The 22,945-nt window shown below is 43.0% G+C and overlaps 1 protein-coding gene across 7 annotated transcripts in view; it reads left to right on the top strand.

Annotated features, from left to right (window-relative positions):
• LOC146378549 (phosphatidylinositol-binding clathrin assembly protein-like) overlaps positions 1 to 22,945 on the top strand; it is a 47,981-nt gene that overhangs the window by 6,274 nt on the left and 18,762 nt on the right. For 5 of the 7 annotated variants that reach the window (XM_084941377.1, XM_084941373.1, XM_084941376.1 and 2 more), the window contains exons 3-13: positions 8,804 to 8,946; positions 12,078 to 12,153; positions 12,239 to 12,341; positions 13,060 to 13,153; positions 15,090 to 15,201; positions 16,909 to 17,015; positions 17,128 to 17,169; positions 19,433 to 19,444; positions 19,609 to 19,694; positions 19,853 to 19,976; positions 20,851 to 20,981. In XM_084941377.1, the coding sequence (XP_084797503.1) occupies positions 8,804 to 8,946; positions 12,078 to 12,153; positions 12,239 to 12,341; positions 13,060 to 13,153; positions 15,090 to 15,201; positions 16,909 to 17,015; positions 17,128 to 17,169; positions 19,433 to 19,444; positions 19,609 to 19,694; positions 19,853 to 19,976; positions 20,851 to 20,981 (1,030 nt within the window). The remainder of the gene's footprint in view (positions 1 to 8,803; positions 8,947 to 12,077; positions 12,154 to 12,238; positions 12,342 to 13,059; positions 13,154 to 15,089; positions 15,202 to 16,908; positions 17,016 to 17,127; positions 17,170 to 19,432; positions 19,445 to 19,608; positions 19,695 to 19,852; positions 19,977 to 20,850; positions 20,982 to 22,945) is intronic. The other 2 variants (XM_084941378.1, XM_084941375.1) reach the window with 1 other exon arrangement.

Genomic DNA, 22,945 nt, shown 5'->3' with positions numbered 1-22,945 from the left:
GCCTAACCGAGCCAGGGGGGGGCAGGTCCCGCCAAGCAGCCTGCGGGAGTGAGCCAGTACACGCCCAAGTACCCAGCGCCAGACACAGAGAACCACCAATGCACCGGCGGGTGGAGGCAGCAGCCACTGGCAGGGAGTGTGGTGGGGAGGAGATGGGCTTCCATACCTGGGGGGCCTGAGATGTTCTGAGAGAGCTGGAGTCTGACCCAATATGACACACAGATATAGACGTGCAGACACACACAGATACAAACATGCCTTCCCACCCCATGCACACATAGTCAGCACTCATTACACAGAGCTGAAAGTAGCACACACACAGTCACACTCCCCATACATATTCTATACTCCCATGTCCAGGCACCAGAACCAGGAGATGACCCCCGGTCCTGCAGCAGCAGGGAAGCCCACCAGCTCAGACCCCAACCAGACGGTCAGCTCCTCCCCCTGGTCCCCCGGTCCCCCGCCCCAGATGGCAAACAGAGAACGGTCCAATCACATGTGGTGTGAAGTGCATTTAAAACAGGGGAGGGGCATGGTGCCAAAAACCCTGTACCAGATAACAGCTGGTGTCAGCACGGCCCCTCCCAAAACCCTCAATGTCTACATGTATTTAAAATTGAGAAGTGGGCACCGGCACCAGAGGTGAGGCTGAATAAACAGATCGTCCTCTAGATGCCGTTTAGTGCCCACCCCAAGGCCCTGTGTGTATGTGTCATGACAGTGGAAGTAATTTGAGGTGTGGAATAACATCGAGGCACAGGGAGAGAGGAGGGACGCCTCCCTGCACCTCAGCGACACACCTCAAGGCCCTGCATGTGTGGGGGTGTGATGGAGCGGGAGGAGGGAAGTAATTGGGGATGGGGAGGGAAGGGATGCAGCGGCCCACGGTGGTGAGAGCCATGTGGACTGCATTCATCTCTGTAGTGACATCATCCAAGACAAAAACTGAAGGGGAGGCTGGAATGTTAAATTTCAGACACTTTGATAAATCTTCACATATCCGTCACCAAACCTCTGGTGGACAGAACCACAGAGCGTGGGTGTGATTGTCAGGTGTGTTGCCTTGACACTGTGAGCAGTTGATGTGAAACCCATCCTGAACATCTGTTGACCTGCATAGTGCACTCGGTGTAGTATTTTGTGTTGTATTAATTGTAGACTGGGATTTCTAATCAATTTAAAGATGTTTAAGCAAATCTTACATCAGAAGTTTTGATCTAAGCCGACAGATAGATCTGCTTCCCATTTATTTTTTGAAATTGGAAGGGATACAGAGTCTTCATTAATGCCATGCAAACGTACACCTATCTGGAACAACCCGTCTTTTTTAGAAACTCCCACCATGCTGTCAGAGAAGAGCTGATGTTGATGCTTTTAAAGCATTCATGTCGTTTGATGTTTGAGCTGATAAATGGTCTGAAATCTCTCGATTATTGCAACGTGCTTGTTCTACATCCAAGGCTCAGCTAAGACGGTGTGTTTAACCATCCTGAGATGAACTGAAGCCTGTGGGCTGAGAAGTATTGTTGAAGGTTAGGCAGATGTAGTCCTCCTTTATCCTTGGTCTTTTGTAGTGTTTTTAAGCTGAAAGTTGGTTCAGGATCACTGAGAATAAATAATTTATTTTTGGCAAGACCATCGTTTTTATTGAAGTGACCCTTCCCATGAGTGATCTGGGTAGAGATTTCCATCTACCCAGATCGTCTTCTACTTTCTTTAAATGCAAGATGTGGTAGAGCAAAAATATTTATCATGATATACATTTGAAAATTTGCGATAACGATATAACTGACGATATAATTGACACGAGACAAAATACTTTACACCTCCACAACTTTATTAGTGCAAAAAAAACCCCATCAATGTATTTTCATTTAAACAAGCAGCTGTTTTTTTTTATGTGCATTAAAGTTATATAAAATTTTAACAGTGCAAATGCAAATTCCTCGCTGACAGTGTAACCAAAAGGCATTTCCAGTGGAAACTGGCCGACATATCCTCAGCATAACCATGTATAATATCCACAACACTTAAAAAGAGGTTATACACACACGATACGCTAACATTATGTTGAAGCACAGTACGTATCACTCCGCGAGGCTCCGCCTACGATAGCCGTAACGCTCCGACAATCCATCGAGCGGTGCGGCTTCGTAGCTTAGCAAAGTCGTACTGAAACATTTGACAGATTTTCGAGCGCCGTGTACATAAAATCGTTTCGAGGTCAGTAAACACAACCAGAGTTCATACATAAGGCACACGGGATTATAAGGGGCTCTGTCGACTTTCAGAAAAATCAAAGGATTGATTTTAAGTGTGCCGTATTTTCCAAACAACACGGTAATAACGACGGCCCGCTAGCATGCGCTACCAAAAATAGTGCTTTGTTGTGTATCTGACGGACGAAAGCTAAACCAGTTCCACCACTGAAGCTGCAGCATTTTTACAAACCAGTTCAGGTTCATCGTTTGTAACGTCGGGTTGCGTTTAGTGGTTGAGAGGAGGCGGCAAAACACTTAGCAGGGTAGCCAAAAGAATACATACTCGCGCTGGCGTTGGGAATTCCACAGTGTGTTCTTTAATATACTTCTCTTCATCAACCATATAAGCCCGGTTGAACGGCTGCAGCTTAACAAACATAGCGCACAGTGTTCGTACAACCCATAACGTTGCAAACAAAGATGTCTGGAGAGGTAAAACATAAAATCCGTCCCTCCTCATGCACTAGCGTGCAAGCACATGTCCACACAATCACAGAGAGAGAGAGAGAGAGAGAGCGAGCAGTGGCACAAACTGATGACACCATCAACCCTCGACTTGGGTGTCTTAAAGGGACACCACACCATTGTGACTGTTACACGTTTCAATTCAATTCAATTTTATTTATATAGCGCCAAATCACAACAAAAGTCGCCTCAAGGCGCTTCATAGATACAGAGAAAAACCCAACAATCATATGACCCCCTATGAGCAAGCACTTTGGCGACAGTGGGAAGGAAAAACTCCCTTTTAACAGGAAGAAACCTCCGGCAGAACCAGGCTCAGGGAGGGGCGGGGCCATCTGCTGCGACCGGTTGGGGTGAGAGAAGGAAGACAGGATAAAGACATGCTGTGGAAGAGAGACAGAGGTTAATAACAGATATGATTCAGTGCAGAGAGGTCTGTTAATACATAGTGAGTGAGAAAGGTGACTGGAAAGGAAAAACTCAATGCATCATGGGAATCCCCCGGCAGCCTACGTCTATTGCAGCATAACTAAGGGAGGATTCAGGGTCACCTGGTCCAGCCCTAACTATATGCTTTAGCAAAAAGGAAAGTTTTAAGCCTAATCTTAAAAGTAGAGATAGTTTCTGTCTCCCGAATCCAAACTGGAAGCTGGTTCCACAGAAGAGGGGCCTGAAAACTGAAGGCTCTGCCTCCCATTCTACTTTTAAATACTCTAGGAACAACAAGTAGGCCTGCAGTGTGAGAGCGAAGTGCTCTAATAGGGTGATATGGTACTACAAGGTCATTAAGATAAGATGGGGCCTGATTATTTAAGACCTTGTATGTGAGGAGCAGGATTTTGAATTCAATTCTGGATTTAACAGGAAGCCAATGAAGGGAAGCCAAAAAAGGAGAAATATGCTCTCTCCTTCTAGTCCCTGTCAGGACTCTTGCTGCAGCATTTTGGATTAACTGAAGGCTTTTCAGGGAGTTTTTAGGACTTCCTGATAATAATGAATTACAGTCGTCCAGCCTGGAAGTAATAAATGCATGAACCAGTTTTTCAGCGTCACTCTGAGACAGGATATTTCTAATTTTAGAGATGTTGCGCAAATGGAAGAAAGCAGTCTTACATATTTGTTTAATATGTGCGTTGAAGGACATGTCCTGGTCAAAAATGACTCCAAGGTTCCTCACAGCGTTACTGGAGGCCAAGGTAATGCCATCCAGAGTATGAATCTGGTTAGATACCATATTTCTAAGATTTTCAGGGCCGAGTACAATAACCTCAGTTTTATCTGAATTAAGAAGCAGAAAGTTAGCGGCCATCCAGGTCTTTATGTCTTTAAGACATTCCTGCAGTTTAACTAATTGGTGTGTGTTATCTGGCTTCATGGACAGATAGAGCTGGGTGTCATCTGCATAGCAGTGTAAATGTATGCTATGTCTTCTAATGATGCTGCCTAAGGGAAGCATGTATAATGTAAACAGAATTGGTCCTAGCACTGAACCCTGTGGAACTCCATAATTAACCTCAGTGTGTGAAGAGGACTCTCCATTTACATGCACAAATTGGAGTCTATTAGATAGATATGATACAAACCACTGCAGTGCAGTACCTGTAATACCTACAGCATGTTCTAATCGCTCTAATAGGATATTATGGTCGACAGTATCGAACGCTGCACTGAGGTCTAGCAGGACAAGCACAGAGATGAGTCCACTGTCAGAGGCCATAAGAAGATCATTTGTAACCTTCACTAAAGCTGTTTCTGTGCTGTGATGAGCTCTGAAACCTGACTGAAACTCTTCAATAAGCCATTCCTCTGCAGATGATCTGTTAGCTGTTTGACAACTACTCTTTCAAGGATGTTGGATATAAAGGAAGGTTGGAGATTGGCCTATAATTAGCTAAGACTGCTGGGTCTAGAGATGCTTTTTGAGTAAAGGTTTAACTACAGCCAGCTTGAAGGCCTGTGGTACATAGCCGATTATTAGAGATAGGTTGATCATATTTAAGATCGAAGCATTAATTAATGGCAGGACTTCTTTGAGCAGTTTTGTAGGAATGGGGTCTAAAAGACATGTTGATGGTTTGGAGGAAGTAATTATTGAAGTTAACTCAGAAAGATCAATTGGAGAAAAAGAGTCTAACTTAACATCAATGGTACTAAGAGTAGCTGTAGATAATATTACATCTGTGGGATGATTACTGGTAATTTTTTCTCTAATGATAAAAATTTTATTTGTGAAGAAGTTCATGAAGTCATTACTAGTTAACGTTAAAGGGATGGTTGGCTCAACAGAGCTCTGACTGTTTGTCAGCCTGGCTACAGTGCTGAAGAGAAACCAGGGTTGTTCTTATTTTCTTCAATCAGTGATGAATAGTAAGATGTTCTGGCTTTGCGGAGGGCTTTCTTATAAAGCAGCAAACTATTTCTCCAGGCTAAATGATGATCCTCTAAATTTGTGACACGCCATTTCCTCTCCAGATTACGAGTCATCTGCTTTAGGGTACGTGTTTGAGAATTATACCACGGAGTCAGGTACTTCTGATTAGAGACCTTAGTTTTCACTGGAGCTACAGTATCCAGAGTCGTACGTAGTGAGGAGGTGAAATTATTAACAAGATAATCGACCTCTGTTGGGGTAGCGTTCAGATAGCTGCTCTGCTCTGTGTTGGTACAGGGCATTGAAGATGATAACAGTGGGTGGATTATATTCTTAAGCTTAGTTACAGCGCTTTCAGAAAGACATCTACTTTGATAAAATCTACTCTCCACCGCTGTGTAATCAATTATTGTAAATGTAAATGTTATCAGGAAATGATCAGACAGGAGAGGGTTTTCAGGAAACACTGTTAAATGTTCAGTTTCTATGCCATATGTTAAAACAAGATCTAGAGTGTGATTAAAGTGGTGGGTGGGTTCTTTTACATTTTGAGAGAAGCCAATTGAGTCTAATAACAGACTAAATGCCATGTTGAGGCTGTCATTTTTAGCATCTACATGGATGTTAAAATCACCCACAATAATTATTTTATTTGAGCTCAGAACTAAATTAGATATAAAGTCTGAGAAATCAGACAGAAACTCTGTGTAAGGCCCAGGTGGACGATAGATGATAACAAGTAAGACTGGTTTCTGAGTTTCACAGCTGGGGTGGACAATGTTAAGCATCAGGCTTTCAAATGAATTAAAAGTCTGTCTTGGTCTTTCATTAATTAATAGGCTGGTGTGAAAAATTGCTGCCACACCTCCCCCTCGGCCTGTGCTTTGAGGTTTCTGGTAGTTAGAATGACTCGGGGGTGTTGATTCATTTAAACTAACATAATCATCCTGCTGCAACCAGGTTTCTGTAAGGCAGAGTAAATCAATTTGTTGATCAATTATTAAGTCATGTACTAACAGAGACTTGGAGGAGAGAGACCTAATATTTAATAATCCACATTTCACTGTTTTACTCTTTGGTTCAGATGTGGATACTGTATTGTTCTTTCTTTTTGATTGTTTATGTTTAAGTTGTTTGTTGCTGGTTTTTAGTTTGTTTTTTGTCTTTTTGGAAGCTGACACAGTCTCTATGGAGATGGGTTTTTGGGGGGGTAGCAGGAGGAGAGAAGCTGCAGAGAGGCGTGTAAGACTGCAACTCTGCTTCCTGGTCCCAACTCTGGATAGTCATATTTTGGGGGGTTTAATAAATTTGTCCATATTTCTAGAAATGAGAGCTGCTCCATCCAAAGTGGGATGGATGCCGTCTCTCCTAACAAGACCAGGTTTCCTCCAGAAGGTTTGCCAATTCTCTATGAAGCCCACATCGTTTCTGGGACACCACTCAGACAGCCAGCAATTTAAGGAGAACATGCGGCTAAACATGTCACTCCTGGTCTGATTGGGGAGGGGACCAGAGAAAACGATCATTCAACGATCCGCTTTCGCCCTTCTCATTCTGCGTCGCTGCCATGCTTTTTCCTTCCATGTGCGTATGTAAACAAAGGCACTGCGCATGCATGTTTTACCCATATTCTATCGCCATATTTCATTTTCTTATCGTTGCCCAACATTACACCGGTATTACTGTGAACGGTATGATATGGCCCGGCCCTAAGATGTGGTTTAATTTAGTTAAATCTCAAAGCGTAGGAGCGATCTCGTCTGATCTCGGAAGCTAAGCAGGTACTGATCAGAAGGTTGGTGGTTCGATTCCTGGCTTCCCCCAGTCTGCATGCCAAATATCCTTGGGCAAGATACTAACCCCAAGTTGCTTTCTGATGCATTGATCGGAGAGCAACTCCATACTCATCGGAGTATCAAAATGTCACACATATCTGTAGCAAAAAGTCATCTTTCAGAAAACCTACTGCAACTTCCATTTAAGAGTCAGTGTGTGTGAATGTTAGGTAGAAAGCACTAAGGAAAATGTGGTTGTGCGAATGGGAGTGAGTGTGTGAAAGCACAAGTTGTGTAAAGCGCTTTAAGTGCTCAAGATTGAGTAGAAAAGCGCTATAAGAACCAGTCCATCTACCATGTGCCATACCTAAATATTTAATATTTCCAGATTGCAGTGGGGCAGAAGAAGGATTATGGAAGGAGCAGTTAATCAGAAGAACTGTAGATTTTAACCAGTTTATTGAATAATCTGAAACTCTTGCTAAAGACTTTATTAGTGTGATTACCTCAGAGCGATTGGTTTGTGAGTGCTGGAGAAAAAGCAACACATCATCCGCATAAAGAGTGATGTACTGCATTTCATGCCCTTAATCACTGCAGCCTGTCTAACTGCTGCTGCAGGTGGTTGGATAAAAACTGCAAACAGTGACGGGGAGAGTGGGCGTCCCTGCCTGGTGGGCGTCCCTGCCTGGTGGGCGTCCCTGCCTGGTGCCCCTCAGGAGACAGAAGCTGGAGGATGTTTGGTCGTTTGTTCTGAAACAAGCTTTTGGGGAATTGTATCATATTTTTAACCAGTTAATGAAAGAGGTTCAAAACCAAATTTGTGTGAAGTTGCAAATAAAAGTTTCCAGTTAACTCTGTCAAACACTTTTTCTGCATCTAGAGATAATATTGTGGTTTCAGTGTTTTTTCAGCATGAACAGTCTGTCAAATTAAGTCATCTACGTGTATTTGTTGATGAGTGCCTACCTTTAGTGAAGCCAGTTTGGTCAGGATGAGTTATGAGGGGGGTTATTTTCTCTGATCTTTGCAGATCTTCTGTAGCTTTGCAGATTATTTTAAGGTCTACATTAATAAGGGATATTGGACAATGCTCTGCCTGGTTTTAGCAGGAGATTCATGTTTGGTGGAAGTCTGTCATTTTCCTTGATTTCTGCAACTCTGTGGAACAATGGTGCCAGAATTGTCCAGAATTCTGCTGGAAAGCCGTCTGGACCTGGAGCCTTACTGTTGGGCAAACTTATCAGGGCTTCCTGCAGCTCACCTGCTGTCAGCAGTGAGTCCAGTGCCATTGCCTGACTGTCTGGTAGTTTTGGAAAAGTTATGTTGTCACGAAACTGATCAACTTTGTTTTTTGATGAATGTATCTGTTGTGAATATAAAGTTTTGTAAAAGTCCCTGAAAGTGATGTTTATTCTTTCAGGATCTTAGGCGGTGTTGCCCAATAAATCTTTAATCGCACACACAGTCGTTTCTTCTTTATTCTTAACTGGTTTGCTACAATCCGGATTTATTACCATGTTGAACATTTTGAAAGTGAAGTCTTTGTACCAGAATTTTTTTTTTTTCTTTTTTAAATATAAACATTTCTCTTAATTCAAGTTTTGCATTACAAACTTTTTTCAGTATTTAGCAACTGCATTTCGTTGCCTTGTACTTGTAACATGTGCAATGACAATAAAGTTGAATTGTATTCAGTATTTCCTGTTCCTGGTGGGACATGTCGGCTTCTCTAAAGATTTGATGATTTCTTCTAATTCCTGAATATGTTTGTTTTCTTTTTAACGTGATGAGAATGAAATTATTTTAGCTGTCATCACAGCTTTCCTGCTTCCCGGAGAACAGACTCTGATGTTTCAGGCAGGTCATTATTGCCTCAGTATGACTTCGGCTTATCTTTTCCCACTTTGCATTTTTCACTCCTGCAGACTTGATTCAGTGCACCAACGAGATGAATGTGAACATCCCTCAGCTGGCTGATACACTGTTTGAGCGGACTGCCAGCACCAGCTGGGTGGTTGTCTTCAAGTCTCTCACCACTACACACCATCTGATGGTCTACGGCAATGAGGTCAGCAAGCGGACATGAAACACTACAAAGGCTCATTTACAGCACAGAGCCCTGAACCGCCATAGCTTCAACACCGTCTGTGAACACTGGTTTAAGAAATAGGTGTTTAAAGTATTTACGACATGGTTAGCGCCATCTTGTGCCAAAACAGAATATGAGGTCAACAGGTTGGTTAGTGGCATCTAATAGGCTAACATTAGGTATGTTAAATAATTAGTAAGGTAACCAGTAACTAAGTGGAAAACAAGGCCCCCTCGCCGCAACAATGAGCTTTATGTGAAGAAACCGAGAACATACCGTCTGCTTTCACTGTCTTTAGCACTAACTGGTTCCAGTTGTTTGGCTAGCTGCACTGAAACAGGAAGTGTAATGTTTGTATTTGTAAAGCACTTAATAAAGGAGGACAGCTGTTTCACCAGACCGCCAAGCTGCAGTGAGACACTCTGACCTTTCCTCTGAGTTGTGATGCACTGAGTGGCATAAACGGCTGATGTCCACAAGATGCGATCTATGCAATAAAAACGGGTTACTACATGCGCATCACGCGCAAACATAAATATGTTTCTGGACGTTTTCAGTGGGAGAAACGTTTCATCATCATCCAGGTGACTTCCTCAGTCTCAGCTGACAATAACTGAAACCAGCACCAGTGCAGTCAGCTGAGACTGAAGAAGTCACCTGGATGATGATGAAACATTTATGTAGGGCTGCTCAATTAATCGAATTTTAATCTCGATTACGATCTGGGCTTTCAACGATCATTAAAAATGACTGAGCCGATTATTTGCACCTCCCTCGTGCTTTACTCTCGCGCTGCTCCGTGTGGCAAATCGAGCGCACCTCTCTGCATTTCGAACACGTGTCACAACAATTAAGAGGACCCGAGGGAAGCTCGGAAAGCTAAGCAGAAGTTATTTGGAGAGGAGAGTGACTGCCGTTGGTTGAAAAGAGAGGTAAAAAAAACTTCAGTGGTGTGGAAACATTATGGGTTGGTGGAGTCAGACGTGGATCAAGTAGACACAGTGTGTAAACTTTGCTACAGTGTAGCTGCACCACAGAGCAACACTGCAAAGTTCACTGAACATAGATGTTTACATTTTTCATTTATTTCTTATATTGCAAACATTTGCACTGTTATCAGTATTTGCACACTATTTTATATTATTTTTTAAAGTCATTATTCAATACATTGTTATTGTTAACTCTTTAAAGCCGGTCAGAGCAGCACGCTCCGTTTTGCGTAACTATTTTTAAATCCCTGTAGAACCGGAACCGCGTAAGCTAGCGCAATAATTGTTTTGCATATGAAACCGGAGGAGTTGTACTTACATCTTATGCCATCAGCTTGTCCTCGGTCACAGTTTCCTTCCACATAAAGCTTTGCAAAAATTGCATAAAAAGCACTTGCAGGAACAAAAACATAATATTGCAGAAACACGCTTTGCCGATCCGATCAGCTGTTCGTAACACTTCTCACATTGAAAAAGACGTCAACGCGAACTATCACATGTCCGCCATTTCCTGCCCGAAACCAGAAGTGACATTTTCGCGGGAAATGTAGGTTTTTACTTGTAGGCCTTAAAAGCCTATACTGGTGTTTTTATAAGTCATGTTTGACTTTTCTGAATAGTTTCTGAGATGCTTAGAACTCGAATTGCACTGCTGGAAATAGTTTATTTTGATGCACCTGCTGTTTTCTTTGCAAATTTGCATCATAGGATAGTTTTTTTGTTTTTCCTGCAGTTTATAAAAATTGTTGTATCTCCAAAAAAAAACTATGAAGACACTCACAATAAATTTCCTGTTGTTGTAAACTATTTTTTGCAACTTTTTTGTATTTACAGTTTTGAGGGATAAGCCTCTTAAATTTCTCCAAGTAGAAATATATGTAAAAAAAACAAAAACGATTTTCAATTTTTTTGTAGTTTATTGCACTTTTTTACAATTAATGTAGTTACTATGGACTTAATGCATACATATTATTAAAATATGGGCTATAACAGTTGTATTGATGTATAGCAACTTGAAATGCTCCCACAAATGGCACTACAACATGTAAAAATATAATATAAGCTCTGGCGGACTTGGTTCTATGGTAGGTCTTAAAGGGTTAAATAAATATCGTCAAATAATCGAGATCTCAATTTCAGTAAAAATAATCGTGATTATCATTTTTGCCATAATCGAGCAGCCCTACATTTAAGTAAGTAAGTAAAATTTATTTATATAGCACATTTCACAGATAAAAATCACAAAGTGCTTTACAATAAGATCAGACATACAAGTTAAAATGTCCATGTGGACGTTTCAGTGGGAGAAATGAAACGTCCACATGGACAGAATCAACCTTTGGGGATTTACTTACCTGGATGATCGAGCATCAAGACCTCTATTAGACTGCTTTTTAGTTTTAGTGTCCTTTTTTTGGTTCTGTTACTAGTTAGCTACCATAAACTAATCTAAGTATATGAGCCCCAACCAATCAACCCGGTGCTGTTACGTTCTGTACTGGTACAAGATGGCGCTAAACATGTTCTTAAACACAGGTGTCCAACTCCAGGCCTCGAGGACCGGTGTCCTGCAGGTTTTAGATGTGTCCTTGGTCCAACACAGCTGATTCAAATGACCTCCTCAACATGTCCTGAAGTCCTCCAAGAGGCCTGCTAACAAACGAATCATGTGAGTCAGGCGTGTTGACCCAGGGTGAGATCTAAAACCTGCAGGACACCGGCCCTCGAGGCCTGGAGTTGGACGCCCCTGCTATAAAAGCTTTAAACCAGGGGTCCCCAATCTCAGTCCACGAGGGCCGGTGTCCCTGCAGGTTTTAGATGTGTCCTTGATCCATCACAGCTGATTTAAATGGATAAATTACCTTCTCAACATGTCTTGAAGTTCTCCAGAGGCCTGCTAACAAACGAATCATGTGAGTCAGGCGTGTTGACCCAGGGTGAGATCTAAAACCTGCAGGACACCGGCCCTCGTGGACTGAGATTGGGGACCCCTGCTTTAAACAGTTCATAGTTAATCCAGCTTCACAGACAGTTAAATCTGTGACAGGCTTCGAGTATCTGTGGGCGTGCAGCGCTGCTGCAGACATTCATGGTTCATGATATGTGGTGTTTTTTTTGCAGAGATTTATACAATATCTGGCTTCAAGAAACACACTTTTTAACCTCAGCAACTTTTTGGACAGAAGTGGCCTACAAGGTATGTCACAAACATCCACAACAGCCACGTTTCCCTGCGATACGTCGTTTATACTCACTCGTCTCTTCTTTGGTTTCTAACGTAGGCTATGATATGTCAACGTTCATCAGGAGGTACAGCCGCTACCTGAATGAGAAGGCTGTCTCCTACAGACAAGTCGCATTTGACTTCACTAAAGTGAAAAGAGGGTAAGGTTCATGTTTCCTCACTGACTCTTGTTCGTCCTTTCTTACACCTGAGCCCCAAAGCTTGAATTTCTTGTTCAGGTGATCGTGTGTGACACTCCGGGGTGACCGGTATTGAAAATATCGTTGCACTACTTTTGTTTCCTTGTGACAGTTTTGTTAAAGTTGCAGAAAGCAACATATAACTTCTGCAGCTCTGTTTGAGGAAAGCCGAGTTCCTGGTTTTGCTTCACTTCACCATTTTAAAGGCAAGATATTTCCAAATAGCAGCTTTAGCATCTTTCTGTGAATTTGATTATCTTTCTTATTTTATTTCATAATTTGTCATATTGGGCCTAATTTTACTGATTAGTTTGCATCAAATGCAACTATAGTCATAATTTTGCTTCACTCCGTAGGACAGCTGCACGTTGCAGTGTCGGACTCTAAACTAAATTACATATAATTTCATTAATTCTTCATTAATATTTCTATTGTGACGTTTGCAGTCTTGACATCCTTTAGATAGTAGAGACATATCTGCTGGCTAATGATGTTCATTTCAAAAGTGCCAACTTGGCAGACCATCCACACAAAAAGACTTAAATGAACATTAATTATCCTTTAGCAAAACCTTAAGAAATGAGAGCTCTAACCCACAGCAAAGAAACGATTATTACCATGGGTGACAGTAAAATGAAAGTACGTTAAAATAATGAATGCTTTCTCTTTGCTTTAACAGGCCTGATGGAGTCATGAGAACCATGAACACAGAGAAACTCCTTAAAACCGTTTCTGTCATTCAGACTCAGATGGATGTGTTGCTTGATTTCAATGTGAGTGCTCGGCATCGTCAGACGTCTCAACACAAGTAACTTACAGTGATGGAAATAACAGCGTAAACGTTTCAGTAACCAGTAATCGAACTAATTATTATTTCTGTCGTCACAACGGTGTTACTGTTACCGACAAGAAAAAGTGGTGCGGACATGTTACTGTGTTTCCACACAGACGGTTGACGCTGTCATCAGCTTATTGCGAAACAATCGCACGAGTGCTGCTGATTGGCTGAGGAAGAAGAAAACAGTCGTAGTAAATCAATCACATGACCAGTTTAAGATGGCATAGCGACAAGATGCTGATGTCGACCCAAGACAACCCAGAGTATCAATTTCTGTGTTAAAAGTGTCAACTTCATACCAGTTTTTAAATTGTGTTGATCGGCCACGAAAAACCAGAGTTATGATAAAAAATATGTACGCATGTTTTCTCCTGAATACATCGAACACTGGAGTTTACTGTGGGAAGCGCTCGAAGGACCTCTCTGCTTGCGAGCAAAAACAAACCCCCCCAAACCCCCCTTTCCTGTTTGTGGAAAATCTACCATGTCGACCAATCAAAAAATGGCATTTGGTTGTTTGGGAAGAGGGCGAGTTTTAGGAGTGACGGCGGTGAGAGAGAGAGAGAGAGATTTGTGACATTTAGTGTGTAGTGTATTGTGAAGTGAGTGTGTAGTGTATGGATAGTGCTGTTGTGTGTGTCAGAACAATGAGGCGACTGCTGAAGGTCACAGCTGCTGCCAAAAAGCCACCAAACAGTGTAAACGCTGTCTGCAGGTGGAAACAGGAGCAGTGACACACCTGCTGCTGTCAGGCCTGCAGGTATCAGGCTGTGATGTGCTTTTGTTCTTATAGTGGACAGAAATTATTTTTGGGAGGGGCACAAATAGATTGTGTGGCATCTTATTTGATGCAGAACAGCTGATTGTTCTGTAAATAGTTTCAATGGTTATAAAATAACAGCTTGGCTGCATTTTAGGTAAATAGCTGCATATAACTTTGTTGTTTGTAAAACTTGTGCATAGGTTTTTAAAACTTACAATTTATATTTGCATTTCAAGTTAAGAGAATGATTTTTAAACATGTTTGTGGTTGTTACAGTAAAAATATAACTTTTTCTACTCGGATTTTAGATTTTTTGTCTGGTTTCAGATCAGCTGTGCTCATACAGTATGTCAAATGAAAAAATAACTGTAAATTCAGACGTGTGAGGTTGTGCTGAAAAGAACGGTACCAAACAAAACAAGGCAGGATAAATCGTTTTTAAAGGTGAAATGACAAGTAGTCAAAAACGGCCTCGACCACAGAGGGTTGAACATTGTTTAAAATAACGCAGTAGTTACTTTTCCTAGTAATTAGTCACTTTATAATATTGTAACTCAGTTACTAACTTAGTTACTTTTACTGTGTTAAGTAACTATAACTACTTACTTTTCTTGTTTGTTTGTTAGCCCGTTGGCCCGTGGGCGTGTTTTATAAGCGCTCTTTAAATGGCTTTAACTTTGTTACCGTTTTAGACCAAATTAAAGCAAAAATGGTTTTGAAAGAAGAGAAGAGGAACTTTACTGGGCAGCACAAAGTACTGCTGTCTGAAAAAGCAGCACTGCCTCGATCTTACCGCATGCGCCACACATTATCATTACTCCTCAACCATTTTTACAGAAAATTCAAATGGTTCATGAAAGATGAGAATCAGTTTGTTTTGGCACAATTATAAAATAAGTGCAGGTGAGGTTGATTCTGTTTACCTGGACGCAGCGTTTTCAGCGGGAGAAACGTTTCGTCACTCATCCAAGTGGCTTCTTCGAGACTGAAGAAGTAAGGCTACGTTGAAATGAAGAGACTCACTCTTTGGGGATTTACTTACCTGGATGATTGAGCATGCATCGAGACGGTTAAACACGATGTTTTAACACCAGCACCTCTCTTTTAGGTCAACGCCAATGAACTGACAAACGGTGTGATCAATGCAGCCTTCATGCTTCTGTTTAAAGATGCAATCCGGCTGTTTGCGGCCTACAACGAGAGCATAATCAACCTCCTGGGTAAGAACAGGTTGTTTTTTGTCAGCCATGTCATCCTTTTATTTTACCTTTACAGGACCTTTTACTAGATGAGGCTCTCCACCTTATTTTAGACATTTATACACAGCTTTAATTAACAAAGTTTTATGATGAATGTTTAGGAATTACAGCCGTTTTTACATATAATACCTTATTTTAAGAGGCGCAAAAGTAATTGGTCAGTTGAATGACATGAGGTTTAATGGTATCCTTGTTATTGTATTGTATGACAGATTAGGGAGATAAAACATCTGGACTAGTTTCTAGTGTTGAATTCGTATTTGGTAGCTGTTGACTGGAAGTAAGGGTTCCAGATACTCTACTGGTCAGTAGATTTAGAACAACCCAGTTTCCCCAGTTATTTCTGTTCAGGTTGTTCAAATCCAATGAATAGCTCGAAATGGTAAAAAGGTAAGTGGGGACCTCCCAGAGGTTTAAAAAAAAAAGGTAAGGTTACCCAAAACTGAAAAATAATGCACATTTCAGAAAATGGCCTTTTTCAGGGAACAAAGAATAGGTTAACAATTTAAAGCTGTTCTGCAACAGTGGAGGTTGATCCAGCCTTGAAAGCTGGTGCTGCTAAGTCCTACAGCTGTTCCAACCTCTCTGGATTACTTCCAGGCCCTCTGTCTGCATAAAAGCCAAAAAGGTGATTAACAGTAGAAGACAGACCATCATAACACTGATAAATGTAGGTCTGTCCTACAGAGAAACTGCAAAGAAAGTCAAGGTGTCAGTGAGTCCAGCTTCCTTCAAACTGTGACAGGAAGAGGTCTGCAGACCCAACGACACGACTGAATCGGACACACGTTCCTGAGAGTTAACAGCTGTGTGATGGCGGCTGACAGGACAACAGCTTCAAGCAGCTTAATAGTGGTCGTAGTGAGAAAGTCTCCGTTTCAGCTGTGAGGAGAAACTTCGAGCTGCAGGTTTAAGAGGACGAGCTGCAGCAAGAAAGCCAGACGCCAGAATAAGACAGAGGCTCGTCTGGGCCATGAAACATTGGACTACTGAAGACTGGAAGAAGGTTTCATGGACTGATGGATCAACATTTGAAATCTTCGGTTCATCACGCAGGACCTTTGCTGTGGAGTAGGTGAAAGGATGGATCCACAGTGTGTGGCATCGACTGTCAAACATGGAGGAGGAAGTGTGACGGTCTGGGGCTGTTTGCTGATCCAGGGTCGGTGACTCGTACAGAGTGAGAGGCTCCCTGAACCAAAACAGCTCCACAGCACTCTGCAGCTCCATGCAGGACCCTCTGCTCAGTCAGAGGTTCATCCTACAGCAGGATAATGACCCAAACAGTCCAACTGTGCCAAGCTTGGAAACACGGAGGGTCCAGCACAGTCTCCAGACTGAAACCCCATCGAGCTGGTTTGGGATGAACTGGACAGAAGAGTGAAAGCAAAGCAGCTACAAGGTCCACGTTTATGGGAACTTCTGCAGCAGACATGGGAGAAGATTTGATTTCTATTGCAGACAGAATGCAATAGAAATCATTCAGCATGTAGAAAGTTATTATTGATGTTGTTGCTATTATAAGACTTTGCAGGGACGGTTAATAAGGTGTGTTTTTTGATTTTTGTGGACCAAATCCTGATCCTTGACGATCACACCTCAGATATATCCTGCAGAAAAACTTTACCTAAAAATAAAGTGAATTTCTTTTTTGTGTGTGATTAACAGAGAAATACTTTGACATGAAAAAAGTTCAATGCAAAGAAGGACTGGACCTCTACAAGAAGTTTCTAACACGAATGACAAGAATCTCCGAGTTCCTCAAAGTTGCAGAGGTAAGTCTTATTTAGCCTGTCAGGGACTGCAAAGGAGCGTGTGATCGTTGAGATCAGCTGGCTCTTGTTTCTCAGTCTGATTTTCAATAAGTTTCTGTTTGTTTGCCTTCAGCAAGTTGGAATTGATCGAGGAGACATCCCAGACCTGTCTCAGGTGAGCCTTCACACAAACACAATCATTTAGTGCAGCAGATAACATGACTCAGCACTGCGCTTTTTATTATAGCCTTTTCCTGAGTAAAAGGTGGAGAAATTAATAAAGCACATGTAACTGTGGAGCCACCACAACTGAAAGTAGTTGGAGCAATTCACTAAAACTTGCAAACATATGTGGAAATACAGTATATAATCTTTCACAGGTGTTTCATATGTGAAGGTGAAATTTCACTCCAATGTTAAATGGTGATGTCACCAGATGGTCACGCAGATAATGTTCTGAAGATTAATGAACAATAAAATAAAATGATGAGAAAACCACTCCTCTGAAAACGATCAGGTGCAAGAAGCAGCCAGTGGCCAAAGCAACACTGTGCTGTTGTTAGACAGAAATTACAGGCTAACATGCATTTGCTACAAAAGTTATGGGCGGCACATTTTCCAGAAAACTCGCTGCATTATACGAGTGCAGTCACAGAAGTTTACAATCTCAGCAGCATGATTGTAAATGATTGTACTTTTGTACAGTGATGCAGCAGTGGGCATGTTATTAAATGTGGCTGTTATTGTCCTTTCACAGCTGCTAACTCGCTGAAGCTTCAGTGCTAACAAGCTTTAACACCCACTGCTGTGCGCAGCTGTTGCATGTGTTGCATAGGGCTGGGCGATGTGGACCAAAAATCATATATCGATATTTTTTAGCTGAATGTCTATATGTAATATATATCTTTACATGTTTTCTACCCATAAAGGAAAAACAGTTCTTAGTCAAAGCTACGTGTGCGAGATGTCACATGGACACTCGTGTACAGCTGCCCGTCGTTGGCGGGCCAATTGTTCGTGTTCTCACTACAGTTTTATTGTCATTTGATATCATATTTCTTTCTTATTTCAAATCAGCTGATTCAGTATTGCACTCAGCAGTGTCCAGATGAAGCCCCATGTTGAGCTGTACCACCTTGACGACATTAGCCTCGTTTAAGCCAGGTTGTGAGGGCATCCTGCAGGGCTTCAGCTGTGTGCTGCCCGCTGTGGTCTGGAGACAGGCAGGTTTCAGTTCAGTCTTCCATGTATGGCTCACAGGTCCTGCTGGACCACATGTCATCAGTGTGAAGTGAGACACTTTGTTGAGCCGGGCAGCGAGCTTCTCGGTAACTTCAGCAAACATTTTTGGCAGTAACTCTCAAAGTATTTCTGACTGGGTAACTGGTGTTTCAGCAGCTGTATAAAGCTCTCCTGTTCCACAGTTGAGATGGAGACCATGTCTTCAGCGACGGTCACTGCTTTAGTAATGTCACTCTGCCTCCCATAATCCACGAGTGTGTGAGTTTTATAACGCCGTTTGTTTCAGGTGCAGGAGGCTGGCAGGACTTTGCGCTCTGAGATACAGCACGCACTTTATGGCGCTGTTGTAAATGGTGGAAAAGATGAGCAGTGCTCGAACCTTTTGTCAGGACGCTTTATTCTGCTGCTGACACTTTGAATCCAAACCATCTCCAAATATTCGACCAACCAGCTCCGCTTCAATAGCTACTGTGTCCATCCTGTCGCCGCCTGCAGGTGAAGCGATGGGGGAGAGGCAAACGTGGACGAGAGAGCGGCTCCACAAGTATAATTACAACACAACATAAACGATGTGGATATAAATAATATTGTCATGTCTTATATCTCGTATAAAAGTATACCCCCTGTGGTTCAGGGGGTTGGGAAGCTCATCTTGTAACCGGAAGGTTGCCGGTTCGATCCCCAGCTCTCTCTGTCCTGGTCGTTGTGTCCTTGGGCAAGACACTTCACCTGCCGCCTGCTGGTGATGGCCAGAGGGGCCGATGGCGTGATATGTCAGTCTGTCCCAGGGCAGCTGTGGCTACACCTGTAGCTGCCTCCACCAGTGTGTGAATGTGAGAGTGAATGAATAGTGGAATTGTAAAGCTATATCTATATATCTATATAAATGCAATTATTATTATATTGATATTTTTAGAAACTCAGTCTATCGCCCAGTCCTAGTGCTGCACTTACAGACAGGCTCACACCCACTCATGAATGCATGTCATGCAGAAAATAACGGTGTGAATCCAGGCTGTCTTATTGGATATCAGACCAGCGACTTATGTTTAAAAGTAGCTTTATTTGCAGGTTTCGTTTTCTTTCTGCACCTACATTAAATCACAGTATGCTAGCTTTGCTCCACATGTGTTCCTAATATCTTGGCCACCTTTATTTTCTGTATTTCTCCCTTTCTTCTGTTTCTCTTTCTTCAGTTTACAGTGTGTGTAAGTATCTGGCTTTTCTCTCTCCATCTCTGTATTTGAAGCTGTTTTTTGGACTCTTGGCAATTACTCGGCTTGTTTTCATGCTTTTTTTTTCCTCTACACAAGATCCTGTCAGGTTTTCTTCAGCATTTGAAATTGAATATGTGTCATGACATTCATGTTAGGCCCCAAGCAGTCTGCTGGATGCCCTGGAGCAGCACTTGGCGTCTTTAGAGGGAAAGAAAGTCAAAGATTCAACAGCAGCCAGCAGGTAGGTCTGTTTCCTGGTCCCTGCAGCGTTTGCTTCAGCGATTTGATGGCTCTGCACTGACTGAGATCAAAAAGCATTATGCATGCTAGTCAGGTTGTAAGACACTTGTATCTTGAAATAATTCTTGATCTTCTTCTCCTGTTTGTCCCGTGATTAAGAGCTAGCACCCTCTCCAGTGCTGTCTCTTCCCTGGCCAACACCGGCATGTCTTTCTCCAAAGTGGACGAGAGAGAAAAGCAGGCTGCCCTGGAGGAAGAGCAGGCTCGCCTCAAAGCCCTGAAAGTACGTTTCAGCCGCACGTCTTAGATTCTCTTCTCCTTGATGCACGTGAGGCCAGAGAAGCAGCATCTGTAAGCATGTTGTGTAGAGCTGACATTCTGTGTTGTGTAGTTCAGACGTTGGGAGAAATTTGCTTTGGGTTCGTCTGTAGCAGCGACCCAGTTTGGTAGCTTTGCCTGTACTGGGAGTCTGGTAGTATACCAGTAGTAGTACCTTATTACCTGCTGAGGAAATTATGGAAATTATTGTCCTGGTTGTGTTTGTGATGGGGCGTTTTTGCCTTTGGAAATCACGACACACCACAGCTGTAAAGGTTTACCTGCTGCGGCTGCTGTAATTAGGGTAACAGTAGGTAGATGTACAAAAAGAATTAGCAAAGCAAATATTATGTGTGTGGCAAAAGAAATGATCTCAAATGAAACTGACAAATTAAATATTAACATTTGATTTTGTAATGTTAGAAAGTTCATTCTGCAGGCGAGATGGTTGCAGGTTTCCTTTGGGGAGTGTTTCAACAAGTGCACAAAAAATGATATTTTGTTTGTTTTTGTTTTGTTCGTGTTTCTGGTTCCTTATGACTTAATTAAAAAATACTTTGGACTTACACACAACAAAGTCTTATTGGGTGTAACAAACACATTTTATCATTATTGTTTCATCATCAAAAAAATGTTTTTGTTGTTTTGTTCCCATTTCGTCATCGGGATGTCGTTTATAGGGATGACATATAATGCATATTTGCGAGGCCTATTATAGGTTATAAGTAGTTTGGCTCTCCTGGGCTGCTTCTCTCACATTCTTCAAAAGAAACCCTGCAAAGACAAATTGTTTTGATCCAGATTAGCTTATGTTGCTAACACTCACATGATTATTTCAGGAACAGCGTCTGAAAGAGCTCCAAAAGACCCCCACTACAGCGACCACAGACTCCTCCCCCGTCTCTCTGGATGGGACCATAGACTCCGCCCCTGTTCTTGACCCCTTCTCAACCACCAACTCGACCAGCAGGTGAGGACATAACCTGTGTTTCCTACTTTTATAACCAGGGAAATAAAACAAACTGCACAAAATAACTTAATTTCATACAATCACACACCATGAGGGGGGTGATCCCCTAATGCCTTAATCCCAGTCAGGGGCTGGGCAGAGGGGGAAAGTTCATTACAAACAGGTACTAAAAGCCAACCAGCCCCAAGAACCACCCCACCTCTTTTGGTTTTTTGGTCTTGGGAGGTTGGCAGAATTCGATGGATTCGAGTCACTTCTTTCTCAATCTGAGGGCACACCTGCCTCCCATGTAGGACCCCAGATATTGTAACTCTCTCCATCCAGCCCCACGCTTACTCAGGTTGGCCATGAAGCCCACCCGCCACAAGGACTCCAGGACTGCGGCTATTCGCTGCATAGTCTTCATCCAAGTATCACTATGGATAATCTTCATCCAGATAGGTGGTGGCATATGCAGCTTTCGGATTGGTCCACGAGGCACTGGAAAGTGGCAAGGGCTCCGAATAAGCCGAAGGTATGACGAATTGCTACAGTCCACACGGTGTGGAGAAGAATTTCTTTCCTTGGACTTGGACTTGGAAGACAAGGGAATCTGCCGGTAGCCCTTGGTTTACTCCAGCATCGTGAAAAAATCAAGCAGCACCTAACCCTCCAAGAGCTCTTCGACTGCCATACTGTGACACCTCATTCACGTTGAGGTAGTCCACACTGTGAAGACACATCTTTCTCACCACAGAAACTATGGGGCTACACCACGCACTGTGCAACTCTTCTGTTGTCCCCACCCCCAGCACAGCATCTGAACTGTTTGTCTCTTATGGTCAGTGTGGTGCAACCAGGCAGGGGAAAGAACAAATCTGCAAAATGCTTCTGCAGCAACATCGCTCTTTATGTGACATGGTCATCACAATGGAGACACAGAGTCAGTATCGGACAACCTGCCGTCACTGCTGAGCTCAGCACAGACGGTGCACGTTCCTAATGGTCGTGAGCACAACCCTACACAAGGCCCCACTGACCAACTGAACCTGCGCTAATCTGTTTCTGTCTCTAACTGCAGCCTTAAGTCTATACTTTTAGCCCCATATTTAATTTCTACTGGTGGCGAGGGATCTATAGCCCCACGGCTCCTTACTGGAAGACTGTGTATCTCTCCTGGACCATGGGGGGTGATGAAGGGCTGGCGATGTGGATCGCCTGCTCTACCTCTGTACGTGGGCATTCTCTGCAGTAGTGTCCGCCCACACTTCCACCACTCCTGCCTCAAAGCTCATGCAGCTCCCAGTGAGCGGGGTGCAATGTCCATAGCCTCTGGGACTTGCAGAGAGACTGGTTAGTTGGTTCTCTGCTGGAGCTGGTTGAGTCTGGGACACGTAACGGGGCCACCTCCTCAGGGCTTTGACCGGCTGACTCCCGCTCCAGCAGGACCCCTGGCTGCGCTGACAGGTGTTCCTTGGCCAGCCTGATGTTGATGTCAAGGTTCTTCAGCTGGTTGCAGCGGACCCACTCCGCCATTCCCGCTCCACGAATTGCTCCAGGAAGGCTAGGTTCAATTCCCTGGTTTCTCCATTCATGGGGCCGGGCTGCAGCCACTTGGCTGCTGCATCATGAAGCCCTGTGACACATGTGAAGGGCTGACCCTCCAACCCCATCCAACCTCCCTGGAACCAGTGGCGGTAGTCCTTCAGTAAAAGCCTCAGCTGATCTAGGATCAGTTAAAATACAGCCTCACCTGGGCCTCCCCTGACAGGTCTGCCGTCATGTGCCGGGTAGTTGTGTGCGACTGTAATAATAAATCCACAGATGGGTTTGTGGCAGATTCTTAGTGCTTGACTGAATGTTTGTTCTTTGATGCTTTCTGCGCCTCAGCTCGCTTAGCTCGTTTTCTCCGGCTGCTCGTGCTCCGCTCTGCTCACCGGGTCCCAGCATGCTTTGGAAATAGGGAGACATGATTAGAACATGGG

The sequence above is a fragment of the Perissodus microlepis genome, chromosome 10 (assembly GCF_051167445.1).
Source record: "Perissodus microlepis isolate ML-2025 ecotype Zambia chromosome 10, ASM5116744v1, whole genome shotgun sequence".
Classification (NCBI taxonomy): domain Eukaryota; kingdom Metazoa; phylum Chordata; class Actinopteri; order Cichliformes; family Cichlidae; genus Perissodus; species Perissodus microlepis.
Note: the sequence above shows the minus strand (reverse complement) of the source record. Positions and strands in the feature narration are given on the sequence as shown.